General features: G+C 48.9%; 1 protein-coding gene across 1 annotated transcript in view; it reads right to left on the bottom strand.

Moving 5' to 3' along the window:
* The window catches only part of DNAH5 (dynein axonemal heavy chain 5), a 5,605,957-nt gene that overhangs the window by 2,905,554 nt on the left and 2,685,081 nt on the right, over window positions 1-15,322 (bottom strand). Inside the window, exon 25 of the mRNA XM_086967405.1 lies at window positions 2,782-3,000. Within this exon, the coding sequence (XP_086823531.1) occupies window positions 2,782-3,000 (219 nt within the window). The remainder of the gene's footprint in view (window positions 1-2,781; window positions 3,001-15,322) is intronic.

Raw genomic sequence — 15,322 nt, forward strand, 5'->3', positions numbered from 1 at the left:
CAAGGCACTCCACAAGACCGGCCCAGCTTACCTCAACAGACGACGCCTTCTACATCCCCAACCACCAGCTACGCTCCGCCGACCTCTCACTTGCCACCGTCCTGCGCATCCGAAGAACAACCACCTCGCCGCCAAGACATGGAGCACCCTCCCACTGAGCCTACGACAGACCCAAGACCTGCTGACCTTAATGAGGACACTCAAGATCTGGCTGTTCGATCAGTAGCGCCCACCCCAGCGCCTTGAGACCCTCGCGGGTATGTAGTGTGCTTTACAAATGATTGATTGATTGATTGAATGTTAGCCAATGGGGCTAAGGGGCACCTCGGTTAGGGGCTGCTGACGGGCAGGCCACTCAGTCTTGGGAGCCAAGTGCCTAGGGTTAAGGTCAGGGCAAAGGGTGGCCCAGGTCAGCACCAAGTCCACAACACCAGCGGCGCTGGGCAGCCAAGTGTAGGGTGCCTAGGAGTTCTTCCTATTGAGTTTGCTGGTTTGGGAGTTTGGCTGCAGCCTCGGTTCAGAAAGTCATCCAAAGGGGAACCAAAAGCCAAGCAGGTAAGTTGGAGGGCTTGGGACGTAGGTGCAACTCAGGTCCTCTTCTCCAGGGTGCAGGGCGGCCAGATGCAATGGTGCCTTTTGAGGTTGGATTTCACCTTACCGGGCCACTAGCGGTTGGGGGAGGTCTCAGTGCAGGGGCTGCAGGCGACGTCGGGAGTGCAGAAGGGGGTCAACCCATGGTGGACTTGGACTCTGGAGCGCTGGGGGACCTCACTGGGACCTGTGGGCCACTTGGACATGGGCCGAAGGCGATGGGTGCAGTGGTGGTTCAAGGCATCTAGTTTCTTCTTCCACAGCAGGCTCAGAGTCTTTCTTTGGAATAAAGATGCTTTTTGCAGGAGAGCCGGTCTCTGCTTAAGGCAGTCATCCTCCCAGAGGTTCAGGAGGTCACTGTTGCAGGACTAGTGGAATTTTGGTGCAGGATCTCCAGAAACTGCAGATGGGCCGGTAGAGCTGGGGCCAAGTCCGTTCTTCTACACAGTCTCCTCTGTTGTGCGACTTCCGTCCTTTTTCTTCGTAAGTTGAAGGAATTATTGGAGGCAAGGTTCAGGGTCCCCCTAAATTCTAAATTTAGGGGTGTTACAGGGGTGTGCAGGTTGGGACCAATAGGTCCCTTCCTTGGTGTGAGTACACCCCCTACTATGCCACCCTCTAGTGGGAGGGAGCATGATCCTCTCCTTAATTGACTGGGTCCCCTCATCTTCAAGATGTAGGGGACAGAGATGTATGTTTCACCTCGCCTACCCCACCTGAGGGGTGGGGTTGGCAAAGGTGAGCACCCCTCTCCGTCTAACTTGGTTTTCCCTCCGATTGTCCCGCTCAAAGTGGGGGTCAGAACCCGTGGAAGACAGTTTCTGGGGGCAGCAAAAGTCAGGGACAGCTTACAAAGCAGGCAGGCCTTTGAAGCATCCCCTTCGTGGACGCAGCACATCCTGAGGGAGGAGGTATGATACCTCTGCCTAGAATGGGCTTTGGTTTTGGACCCAGAGAGCGGAGGGTCTCTACCCAGGAGTCCAGAAATCTGCCTGGTGATGGCAAATGGCAGGCAGCCATTAAGGAATCACATAAGAGCATGTCGTTTTTCAGTGGGCATCTCAAAGATGCCCTCTGAGTGCATTATATATTACATCCCACACTGGCAGAAGTGTGGCTTTAATGTGCTGAGAAGTTTGCTACCAAACTTCCCAGATTTCAGTAAAGACATTATAAAGCTGTGGAGTTTGTAATGACCAACTCCCATATACTCTTAATGGCTTTAATGCACTTACAATATCTAAGAATGGACTTAGACACTGTGGAGGTACAGTGTTCATGCAACTGTACCCTCACCTGGGGGCAAGTGCACCCTGCTAAAGGGGTGACTTACCTAGGACCCAGGCAGTGGGTTGCAAGCATGGCACACGGTGACGTGTCACATGTTGACTCTTCACTTTTCTCTGCACCAAAACATGCAGCCTGCAATGGCAGTGTCTGGCTGTGATGGTGCAGGGCATCTAAGGGTGGCTCAATAGGTGCTGCAGCCCTTAGAGGCCTTCCCATGTCACAGTACCCTTGGTACCCATGATACCTTTTACAAGGGGCTTACCTGTGGCCAGAGACGTGCCACTTGTGGGTACAAAGTTACAGGTTTGGGAAAGAACATGAGCCCTGGGAACCTGATTGGCAGGGACACAGGGCACATCAAGTCACAGTGCATTAAGTTCAGGCAAAAAGTTGTGGGTGGGGTTACTGCAACAGAAACAGACTTTCCTACAAGTGGTTTCAAAAATATGTTAGGCTATTGGTACATCTAGCCCAGATGAGCCTTCATTTTTTTCCGTGAACAGCAGGCCCTAAATGGAGTAGGGGAGCAGAAAGCAACATAGAGAGGGAGAGAAAATAGTCATTCATGCAGTGCAGTGCAAGGTCTGATATAAGCGTTAAAAGAATACATCCATCCAATACAAACACTAAGATCGAAATGCTCCTTGGGCAAGCCAAACGCAAGAATAGGGAGGAAAGCCATCACATTAGGAATAGAGCAGTGAGATAGACAAAAAAGCCAATGAATCATAAGCAAGGTATGGGTGCAAAGCCAACTTAAAGTCTATATTAGATATAACAGGTTTGTTAGCCAAAATGTGGGTGAAATATCTGCTCCTGCCATAATAATATTGGTTTGCATGCATGGGAATCTAAGCATGAAATATTAGTTAAACACGAAAATATGGCTGATATGTTTACCTTTTCGTAATCAGAATAATAATCTTCACAATCTTGAATGTAAGATTGTACTGTACTGATGAGCTCTCCTCTGAAGTTGGGCTGTAAAGTGACTAGTTCGTTCTGCACTTCTGTTGCTCGTACAAGCAGTTTTTCCCAAAAGTAGCGAAGGATGTCCACCTTCTCCATCTCTTCCTTTGCCACCAGAAGCTCATACTTATTTAGCATGGCATACGATTCCTATCAAGCAGTAGAAACACCACCATTATTCAGATCTTTGCAATAGTGTACTCGAGTACTATCAAAGGCTTCAAAGCATTAAACACACTACATTATTTTAGGTCTGATTTAGCTGTTCCTTATTGTTAAAGGCACTGTTTTTTTCTAAACTGATATGCAAGGATGTTACGTCTTCTCATTCCCTCAACAAATAACAACATGTTCAGCAAAAATGAAATCTACGTCCATCAATAATCTAGAAATGTTGTCCGTTTACAGATCTCAGACATAGGCAGTGCTTGTGCGCATGTGTCAAAATGGAAGTCCTAGAACGCCCAGAAGCATGCAACAGCATGACATCGTGAGATGTGAGAGATGTGGCAAAAGTACAGGTGTAGCTGAAAGTGCACAGTTTCATTTTTAGATACATTTAATGTTAGTCAAGACTTTCATAAAACATTTTTTGGTCTGAATCACCATGTCTGTCATTTCTAATAAAAGATGTTGTCATATGGTTACTGCGTTTCTATATATTGTGTTAAGTTAGCATGAGTTTATTAAATGTTTAAACACCATATTTTCCTTCGGCTTCAGTTTGCGCACGACACCTGATTGTTATTGTAGCTTTCAACCTAGACGAAAGATGTGATTTATTTGAGAATAATATGTTATTGCTCTGATATCAGTCGTGCTTGGTACACTTGGTACAAATGTCTGCACACTGAGAACTGCACCCTCTAAGAATAACCTAACACAAGGTTGCTGAAGGCCTGATCCTCGCACCACATTAGACATAACACAAATAATGTTGCTGCCAACATTGGGCTCTACTCGGGTTTAAGATAGAGTTACAGGGTATGAATGAACACACTTGATGCTTCGCATGCAGAGAGCTGGTAGCTGTTGATGTGATCTCCTCCTACTGAGAATTAGAGGTATGGGCTCGCCCTGCTAGAACCCAAATGAGACCTTCTTAGATATAATATAATATTCTAAATAGGGTGCGCGAAATATAGGTGATACAGATTTATATAGATTTTGTATTATAATATGCTATCACCGTTCGCTTATTATGGACTAGTGACTATGCTGCTAACTCTGGTTTTTATAATATGTATGTTGATATTATATAAGATACTGCGTTTGAGAACTTTGCATTGAAAAATAAACATTTCAAACTTGCACGTGTGTTCTTTGCCTCCCAGTTTCGGCTTGTAATGATTATATAACGAAAGAGTGTTCATGTGTTCCACGATACCTGAGGTACCCTAAGTTCATGTTCTGGATTGTCTAAGTCATTGGGAAGTTATTACTACCGATGAGACACTGTAGCTAGCTTGGTAAGGGGATTTCTGAAACAAAGGTGAGTTTTGGGTCACCCTAACTCACCCAGGTTCTAGATCTCTGTGCACAGTTCTGTGGGAGAACGGAAACCCTGCTACATGGCGCCCATACGTTGTTGGCCTTATATCATGACACTCGAGTAGTATATCATTCAAACCTTAACGCCTTCATTCCCGTTTCCGGAAAACGGCAGTGTCGGAAAAACCTACCTATTTTTGAAATAGGTCTTTTTCAAGCTTGAATCTATCTGTAAATGGTTTCTTTGAATTACTACCCAGTCGTGCTACAAAGTAATTTTTGTTTTTTCACTTTCCTGTGCTGACATGGCACAAGCCGTGGACATCCCGCAGCATAGTCGCATTGCGGTGCGTGACCATTTGCGGGCTTATGATGTCCCTGTTGAAGGCTTGGCTGTTGTTCTAGTGGTGAGTGCGGAACATGCTTACCCGTACGAACTATTTTATTCGTGGGTGACATTTCCGGCGGTGAACGCTAATTCTGGCGTTTTCCATTCCTACACTGCTACGGCTGTACCGGCTGCGTATGCTCCGTACAGAGCACTGGAAGTTCCTATTGACGCTTGGCAGCATGGAGTTTGGTTTGGTGGCGCCCTACCACACGCTTTAACCGCTCCGAGGTTGGGTCCTTTGTCCATTCCGGGCACTCCTTGGCCCGCTTTGGCTGGATTCACTCCTCACCCTAATCGAGCCACTTGTGGCATAGCTGATCTGCGGCAACTTCATGAAGTCGCAGTGGCAGTGATTAGAGCGCTTGTTCATTACGCAAGCCGTAATGTTCAAGACGTGGCCCCTAGAGGTGCACAGCTTCGTGCAGAACAGGCTGGTTTGAAAATCAATCCTGTCATGGTGAATTCCGTGATGGGCAAAAAGCCCCAGGACAAGGATGATTTTCCGTTCTGGCTTGCAGAGAAATTCGGCCAGCTTGAAGCTGTGTTTCCTAATACGAATCCTGGTGATAAGCACCGGATTCTAACACTAAGTTTACCGAAAGATTTGGCACCTGAACTTGTTGACTGTGAGACTTGGGGTAAGACTTTTGCAGCGGTCTATTCGAGGTGCTACGGCACCCCGTCTGTGACCAATCTGGGTGCGGTCCTTAAACGTGTTCAAGACGAACACGGACCGGAGTCGGCGGTCGAATTGGGTATGCGCCTGTGTGGCTCCTTTGATGTGGTTTGCGATCTGATCCTTGCAAATGTCAAGGGAGATGCAGTGAACTTTCAGGTTGCTAACGCTTTAGCGTTGATTCCCGAGGCCGAAAGACCCCGTCAGTTGGCAAGGATTATTGTGGCTGCTTATAAAACGGTTGGCCGCAATGCAAAGGGGCTTAAGGCTTTTCCTGATAAAGAGAAAAAGCAGCCCCAGGGTTAGTCTTCGGATCCTAGTGGTCAACAGAAGTCCAAAAAACAAAATTGGCCTAAAAAGCAGAATCAGGGTAAGCAACAACAACAACAAACACAGGTTTCTGCTCCTGCGACTCCGTTGCCTGCGCAGTCGGATCGTGTTTATGATTTGCGCGACCGCGCGATGATTAAATCGCCTGAGAGGTTTCAGGCTTCTGACCAACGCTCTCCTCGTTCCTTTCAGGACTCATCGGCTCCGTCAACCGGTGGTGGAGGGGGCGGCAGGGGCCGGGGTGGCCAGCAAGGACGTGGTCAGCCCCGCCCGCGTAACGGTGGAGAGCAGCAGGAAGGCGCTACGCCCAAGAGATCACAGTTTGCCACGAAGAAAGTCGCCGCCCTGACAGTGCATCGTTATGCCCCAGATAGTGAGAACGCGGCTTCGGAATCTGACGTGGGCTCTGACCTTGCTGGACAGCGCGGCAGAGATTACCATAGTGAGAGAGGCCCTCCGTCCACTGTTGAAGGTGACAGCGACTGACACTTATGTTGTGATTGAAACTGCTGATACGCATGTTGCTCCCCCTGAACGTCTTTTTGAAATTGTCCTGTTAATAGAAGGTGACATGCAGCGAACTGTAAAAGGGGTATTTTGGGAAAATCTTTCGTCTACATATGACATTTTGCTTTCGGAGGCTGACTGGCCCCCACCTTTTGTTCTCGCAGCTCCGCAAGGGGAGGAGGTAATCCTACCCAGTTTCGCAGACACTGTACCGAGAGTGGAAGCGCTGCATTTTGCAGAAGAGTGGGCTCTGGCGCTTGCGCCGGCTGTGTACCGCAATCAGTGTGGCTGGGATAAATTGTCTCCAAGCCACGAGATTCCTTTACGGTCTCAGCCGCAGCCTCAACCTCAATATCCCATACGGCGTGAAGCCAAAGCTTCAGTCGCGGCTATCCTTGAACAATTGGAATATCAAGGTGTAATTGAAACGTGTGTGTCACCGATGAATAACCCCCTTTTTACTGTAAACAAGCCGGACGGCTCATATCGTTTGGTTTTGGATTATAGGCATTTGAACTCGCATTGCCGTAACTGTGCAGTACAGAATACTCATGGCTCTGCGTTAGTGAATAGTCTTGAGCGTAAACGGTTCAAAACCACGCTTGACATTTCCAATGGTTTTTATGCCCATAGATTAGACAGTCTAAGTTCCCAATGGACCAGTTTTACATGCGGCGGTGTGCAAAAAATGTTTCGGCGTCTCCCAATGGGCTATAAGAACAGTCCTGGTGTATTCTCCGCCCGCATTGTCTCTCTTCTGGAGGGCATCGACCCAGTTGCTTGTTCGTATGTGGATGACATTTATCTCACAGACGACGATCTTTGGGAGCATTTGTGTCGAGTAAATAGCATAATTTGTAACTTTGCTGACATAGGTTACAAGTTTAACTTTGCAAAGTCGCACATTGCAGAGTACACAGTGTTGTTTCTAGGTTACGAGCTTAACAACGAAGGGAAGGATTTAGCACCCCACTTCCTGGAGAAGTGCGCACAGTTGCGCTCTCCGACAACACTGAAAAAATTACAATCTCTACTGGGCTTTTTGAATTTTGGGAGGACTTACATTCCGGAATATGCCCAGCGTATCAAGCCTTTGTATGCTTTGATACAACCATCTTTTTCCAAATCATGCTGGCTGCCCGAGCATTCAGCCATTCTGCAGTCTTTGCAGGCTGATTTGCTCGCTTCTGAATACTTACAGACTTGTGATAACCAGACCAACCTGGAGATAAGAATTATCCCTGGGGCGGTGGGTTTCACGTACCTGACTTTTAATGAAGGAGATACAGTACCTATTGCTTACAAGTCACACTTGTACACTTCGGCTGAACTGCGTTTTTCCACTGTGGAGAAAGTTTTAACGGCTGTGCAGATGGCAATTCTTAAGGAACGTGCCCTGTCACAAGGAAAACGCATGTTGGTTGTTACCCCGTGTCCTGCCTTGGAGGCAGTTACGAAAGCCAGTGTACCCAATTCCAAAGCTTTGCATCCTCGGTGGATTCAATGGGCTGCATCCTTGACGTCCCAGGATGTCACGTTTAATTTTGACGCCACGTTACGGTCGCAGGAGTACTTACAGTATGAATTTGTTCACCCTGCTCCTTTAGCAATGCGGCCGTTGGAGGATTTCCATTGCATCATTTACACTGATGGTTCGGCGCAAGTTGCGCATGGCTCTAAACATGCCTACGTTTCCGCGTGCGCCATAGTGGTCGGTGCCATGGTGAACGATGAGTTCAAGTCCAGTGTCGTGCACACGCAGACGCTTGGGGACTGCAACGCACAATTAGCTGAGCTTCGTGCTCTGATGCTTGCATTGGAGTACGCTGATCCTAGTGTGACGACTTTAATCGTAAGTGACTCTTACTACTGTGTCCAGTCTTACAATGAAAACTTGTTCTTTTGGATTCAGAATGAATTTCGTGATTCCAAAGGTAGCACAATAAAACATAAAATGATCTGGGTCCGAGTGGCGGAACTTAAAGAGAAGTTGCCACTCGTGTTTGTGATTCATACTCTCGGCCATCAGCGCGTGGGGGTCCACGCTGTTGGTAATTCGCTTGCTGATGAAGCAGCGAAATCAGCGGTATCAAAATACTTAGTTGCAGCAGTCACGAGGTCCAAAAGCAAAATAGATGATGACATCTTGGCAGCTGTTGCTGCAACAGAGAAGGGAAGTAAATATCCTGCGGGGTTCCCTTCTAAATACACATACCACTTAAGTCCCGATAAGGTTCCTTATGTGAAAATTCCTGATGTTGGTGAGCGTCTAGTTCCCAACTCGGATCGCAGGGCTACTTTGATTACAGCGGCTCATGAAGGTGTGGCATCTGCGCATGTGGGCGTCTCAGCCACTGTAACTCAGCTACAACAAAGGTTCTGGTGGCGGGGACTGTACAAACAGACGCGCGATTATGTCCTTCAATGTGACATTTGCCAGCAGATTAAACCTTCAACTGATGCGCGTCCGCCTCAGACACAGTTGTACATCTCGAATAAACTGCTTGGATGCGTTTATTTGGATCACTGCGGTCCATTTTCTTCTGATACTGCATACAAATACATCTTAGTAGCAGTTGATTCATGCACACGCTTTGTGTGGGTATGGCCACATCGGAGCGCTGATTCACGGACTGTTATTAAGGATTTGCGAGTCTTTGTGGGAATTTTTGCCTGTGGTACCTTCCATTCGGATCAGGGTCCGGCTTTCGCCTATAAGGCGTATAAGGATGCTATGGTTTCGTTGGGGGTCCAAGTCAAGTTTTCGAGTCCCTACAGGCCCGAGGGCAATAGTGTAGTTGAACGAATGAACCGCGACTTAAAGCAATCTTTGACAGCTCGAGTTATAGGCACTGGCAGAAACTGGTTAGCCCACCTCATGGGCGTGCAGGGTGCGCTTAATAATCTCCCTAGAAGGTCTCTGGGTGGGCGGACCCCATACGAAATGCTCTTTGGTATCAAGATGTATGTCCCTGACCTCGATGGGCTAGACTGCGAGGCCCAGGCCACGGCCTTTGACGTAGATGAACATTGCAATGTTTTACAGAATCTACAAAAGACCAGAGGCAGTCTTGCAAAGGAACATTTGCCCTCCACATCGGATGATGCGCTGCAGATCCCGGTAGTTGGCTGGCTACCCCAAGTTGGAGAACTGGTTCGAGAGAAGATCGATAACAAGAAAGAGTTTGGTCCCTCATATCGGAAACCGGTTCGAGTTCTTGGAGTGAAGGGCACAAGAACAGTCATTTTACCACCATTTCCAGGTCGTAAGGAAAACAGATTTATTTCTATTGATAATGTCAAGACACACAGGGTGGCCGATTCTTCATAGCATGACACCGGCTGTATCCTGTCCTTCCATGGTGAGGCACTCTGTGCTGGCTCGAGATGCCTGCCATATCCAGTCCTTTATTAAATACTATTCCTGTTACTAACATTGATGAGCTAAACTACACCTATCCTGCTGATTTATCGATGCCTGATTTACAGACTCGTTTGGCCGACCAGTCCAGATTCTCTTTTGACTCTGTTTCGGAACTTTCAAAGAAACCCTCAACTATTGCAAAATATGCCACGTTATTTAAAAAACATTTTTTAATTCCCCCTTGGACATACATTTGGTTGATCTTATTTTCATTTTACCTTTTTATGTCAATTGGTTTTGTGTTTTATTATTTCCGCCTGATCGATGGTCACTACGTTAAAGAAAGAACAGGAATTCGGTACCTTAATGGAACATTGGCCCCTCTTTCCTCTTCACATTCAGCGCACAGACTGAAACGAAACTTAAATACAGTCAACATTACAGCTTGGCCTGTCCTTGATGGGATTGTGTGGGATGCGGTTAGATTTCAAATACATGGGCCCACTGAAGTGATTAATGTTCCGAATGTGCTTAGAGTAAACATGGGAGATGTGATTAAACAAAATATACGTTCTGATGATTGGGATATTCAGGCCGTAGAAGCATTATTTTCTGATTTAAAATATTATGCGGCTTTTGATGCTGAAGACTTATATTTAGATTCTATTAATTATGGTGATTTGTTTTGCTTCCAACATTATGGTAATCATTTTCTCCATAAGACGAACTCCAGGAGGGTTGCTGTGAATTACACGCAGTGGGAGCACTGCCCAGCTCCTTTCATAGGAAGCTCCAGTACATTTCTGAAAAAATACAGTTATTTTACAGATTTTAATCAATCAAATCCTGAGTCTTTTTACTTCAGAATGACAGAAAAATCCATGTCCAAAGTTAGACTTACTGATACAAAGTTGCTGTATTCGAAGTCCTTTCTAGACAAGTTGGCTGTAGATGGCTACGAGTTCTGGAAGGGAATAATTGACCTTAAATCGGTTTGGGGTACCAAAGATTGGCAGGTACAAGGCACTGAGGCTTTGCACCGCGCATGTCTCATCCCGAATCACATGTTGTTTCTAAATTCTACTATTTCCCAAACAACATGCTTTGGATTGGCTACTTCTAAAAGATTAAATACACCAACTATCCCCGAATTAGAAGAATATTCAGGTTGGGGTACTTTTTCCGAATTGTCTATTCATGAGATACAATCTCTACTATGCAATTCGTCCTTTAATGTATCCAGCTTGGATCCTAAAGGTTGGCTGTTGTGGCCAAAGAGTTCTGATTCTTGCCAACGTCGATTTCTAGGGTTGGCTGAAGGGTTCACACAAGTGCGACCAGATCCCCGTTTTGAAACTGATTATACTGTCACCACTTACTCTGTAGGGAAACTGTGTCAGAATTGGTTACAACATTCCACGTTAGCTGCAGTTAAACTACATCTGTCTCAGTTGACTGAAAATGTGGATTTAAACGATTTTATAAAAGGCCCAATTAAGGGTAGGTCTAAACGGTGGATTTATGCTGTTTACAATGAAATTTGGAAAGTGTCTCAAGTTGAGGCTGCTAAGCGCCTAAGGGCAATCGACCAAGCAAATTTGGAAAAGGTACTTGCAGTGGTCGATAACAGTATTAACACGCTTTCTTCCCGAATTTACACGTTAAACAATATTGTTTCTTCTGTTGTTGACATTGTGCATGATGAAGTGTCCGTATTATATAATGGTCAAAATCAATTGCGTTCTGTTATGCAGTTTGCCTGGACACTACAGACTCTGAAGTCTGGTCGAGTGCCTTGGAGTTATATGAACGTCTCATCATTATTTGCCCCGTTTAATTTGACTGACAAGCAGCGCATGCTTTCCATGCGAGATGCATCATTTTCTATGTTACACATTGAGAAGTTAGAATCTTTGCCTTTCTCTGTGGCTGAGGCGGCTGCTGCTACATGGCTTATCCATGGTATTATTACTTTGCCATTTGTTCTGTATAAATTAACAAATTGTATGAGAAATATTGCTATAGGGCGATATGAACCACTAGGAAGTGCTTTCCTACATGAGACATGGTCTTTACCATATTCATACAGATGTCTGAAAGAGGGAAAGGAGGTGAATCTGAATGGTGAAGAATGCACACAGTCGCCTGACCGTTCACTGATATGCAGGCACATCCAATTACATGGTTCTTGTAATCAGCACAGACCAAATTTAGCCTGTGTTTTAAAAGACACACCGGTTCCTGCAATAGTTCCCACATTCACTTTGTTGTCTAACGGTAGTTATTTACTTTTGAACAACGAACTGTGTTGTGGGTTAATGGTCGGTATCGCATTTGTGGTTACTGTATCAGAACGTGTGGTGTGTTGCAAGAACGTGTTATATCCACCCACGCATGGGAATTCAGATGTTTCCATTTGGCCAAGAATTCCAACCTTGAGAGCGGACTTCAATGGTTTGAGCCGAATAAGAGCGCTATTGTCTCAAAAACAGGTGGCACTGAGCTCGGCCCGCAAAACTTATGTCCTTCACATAGCTAACACACGCACAGAGGTGCAGGCACTTTTAAATACTGATTTGCCGTTTCATTTCTGCGTGCTGGTTCATCAAATCTTCAATGCCTCCTCCACAACTGGCCTAGCACATTTTTTAAAATTGGTTAGCAGTGGTCTCGTGACTACGTTTGAAAAAGTATTTGGTATTATCCCTGCGTTCTTTCATTCTATATTCGCAAGCTTGTTAGGCGGATTTCCTGTTTTGCTGGCTTTGGCTGCAGGCGTTCTGGTGATATTTTGCTTTATTAAACATGGATGCCCATCCTGCGCAAGGAAACGCTCAGCCCCTACTGATGCAGTTTCGCAACCTGATGCTTGTATTTTTACATTGTGAATTGGTTTCTTTGTTCTGTCGCCTGACTCTCGCTCCCCCCGGTCTCCCCGCTCCCCGCTTCCCGCCACCGCCACTGACCACGCCCCCTTTCTCTTCTGTACCCTCCCCGCTCCCGCCTCCCAGCTGCTCCGCCCTCCCTCGCACTTCGCCATATATGGTGACCGTGCGAACGCGCAGCGGTCACGCGCAGCGGGCGCGCCGATTGTGCGCAGAAGGCGCGCCAAAGGTAAGCCCGTCTGCGCCCGTCCGCGCCTGGACCGCGCCCAGCGCCAGGACCCCTGGCCCCCACCGAAGCAAGACGACCCGCCGGACCTACGACGCCGCAACACTCATCGCACTCAACACCGGCGAGATCCCCGGATGCTACCGAGCCACCCCGAAGCATACCCACGGACCCTTCAGCTGCCACGCCTGCAAGTTCACCTGCATCCGGACCTGCCTCGCACCAGCACCCGCCAAGCCGAACACCAGCAGCAACCACCTCAAGTGCATCCTGCTCAACACCCGCTCTGTCCACAGACACGCCATCGAACTCTGTAACCTCCTCGACACCACAGCTCCTGACGTTGCCTTCCTCACGGAAACCTGGATGAACGACTCCTCAGCGCCCGACATCGCCATCGCCATCCCAGAGGGCTACAAGATCACCCGGAGGGACCGCACCGCCAACCAGATGGGAGGAGGCATCGCCATCATCCACAGGGACACCATCCGCATCACGACCAACACCGACGAAACCCTGACAACCGCCGAACACCTGCACTTCCAGATCCGCACCGACCCGAACACCACCCTCAGAGGCACCCTGATCTACCGACCCCCGGGACCACGCACACAATTCAGCGAGGACATCGCCGACTTCGTCAGCCCGCATGCCCTCCCCTCCGCTGACTACATCCTCCTGGGGGACCTCAACTTCCACCTGGAGAACAACAACGACCGCAACACCACCACCCTGCTCGACAACCTCGCCAACCTCGGACTCAAGCAGCTGGTGTCCACCCCCACCCACCTCGCCGGACACACACTCGACGCCGTCTTCTCATCCAGCAAACACATCGCCTTCGGCCACGCCACTGGACTCCACTGGACGGACCACAGCCGCGTCCACTTCACCTTCAGAAAAACGACGATCCACCACCACCAGCAACAGGTCGCTCGAAGAAGCTGGAACAAGATCACAGCCGACCAGCTCGCCGCTTCCCTGAGCCAGCACCCTCCCGCCAGCTCAGCGAACCCCAGCTAGGCCGCCGACAACCTCACGAAGTGGATCAGCAGCTGCGCGAACGAACTCGCCCCACTAAGGACCCCGCCCAGCAGACCCGGCAGCAAGAAGGCCCCATGGTTCACAGACGAACTCAAGAGCTCCAAGAAGAATTGCCGAGCCCTCGAGAAAGCCTGGAGAAGGGATCCAACACCGGACAACTTGACCACCCTCAAGCTTGCCACCCGGAAACACCACCAACTGATCCGCGCCACCAAGAAAACTGCTTTCAAGGACCGGCTGGACAACAACGCACACAACAGCAAGGAACTCTTCAACATCGTGAAAGAGCTCTCCAACCCAAACGCCGGAAACAACGACATCACCCCATCGCAAGACCTCTGCAACTCACTCGCCTCCTACTTCCACAACAAGATCGCTGACATACACAACAGCTTCAGCGCTCAACCGACGCTCGCCACGACCGAACCACCGCCCCCCCACCACCACCATCCGCGCCTGGGCTCCGATCAGCACCGAAGACACCGTCCGCATGATGAACTCCATCCACTCCGGTTCTCCAACAGACCCCTGCCCTCACCACGTCTTCAACAAGGCCGACGCTGTCATCGCACCCCACCTGCGGGACATCATCAACACCTCCTTCGACACCGCTACCTTCCCGGAGAGCTGGAAGCACGCAGAACTCAGCGCCCTGCTAAAGAAACCTACAGCGGACCCCACCGAACTCAAGAATTACCGCCCCATCTCGCTCCTCCCGTTCCCAGCCAAAGTCATTGAGAAGACCGTCAACAAACAGCTGGCCGCCTTCCTCGAGACGAATGGATCCCTCGACCCCTCACAGTCGGGCTTCCGAGCCAACCACAGCACCGAGACCGCCCTCATCGCTGCCACCGATGACATCCGAGCCCTGATGGACAACGGAGAAACAGCGGCCCTCATCCTCCTAGACCTCTCCGCGGCATTCGACACTGTCTGCCACCGCACCCTAGTGCAGCGCCTCAGCAACGTCGGAATCCAGGAGAAGGCTCTGGAATGGATCATCTCCTTCCTCGCTGGAAGAACACAGAGAGTCCGCCTACCACCGTACAAGTCAGAGGCCACCGAAGTCATCTGCGGCGTCCCTCAAGGATCGTCGCTGAGCCCCACCCTCTTCAACGTCTACATGAGCCCCCTCGCGGCCATCGCACGCCAACACAACCTCAACATCATCTCCTATGCTGACGACACCCAGCTGATCCTCTCCCTCACCAACGACCCCGCCACCGCCAGAGCCAACCTTCACGAAGGGATGAAAGACGTAGCCGAGTGGATGACGACCAGCCGCCTGAAACTGAACTGAGACAAGATGGAAGTCCTCATCCTGGGTTCCTCGCCCTCCGCCTGGGACGACTCCTGGTGGCCCCCCGCCCTGGGCACCGCACCCAAACCGACAGACCACGCACGCAACCTGGGCTTCATCTTGGACTCCTCCCTCACCATGACCAGACAAGTCAACGCCGTCTCCTCGTCATGCTTCAACATCCTGCGCATGCTACGGAAGATCTTCCGGTGGATCCCCACCGAGACCAGGAAGACGGTCACCCAGGCCCTCGTCACC

This window comes from Lissotriton vulgaris, chromosome 4_1, assembly GCF_964263255.1.
Source record: "Lissotriton vulgaris chromosome 4_1, aLisVul1.2, whole genome shotgun sequence".
Classification (NCBI taxonomy): Eukaryota; Metazoa; Chordata; class Amphibia; order Caudata; family Salamandridae; genus Lissotriton; species Lissotriton vulgaris.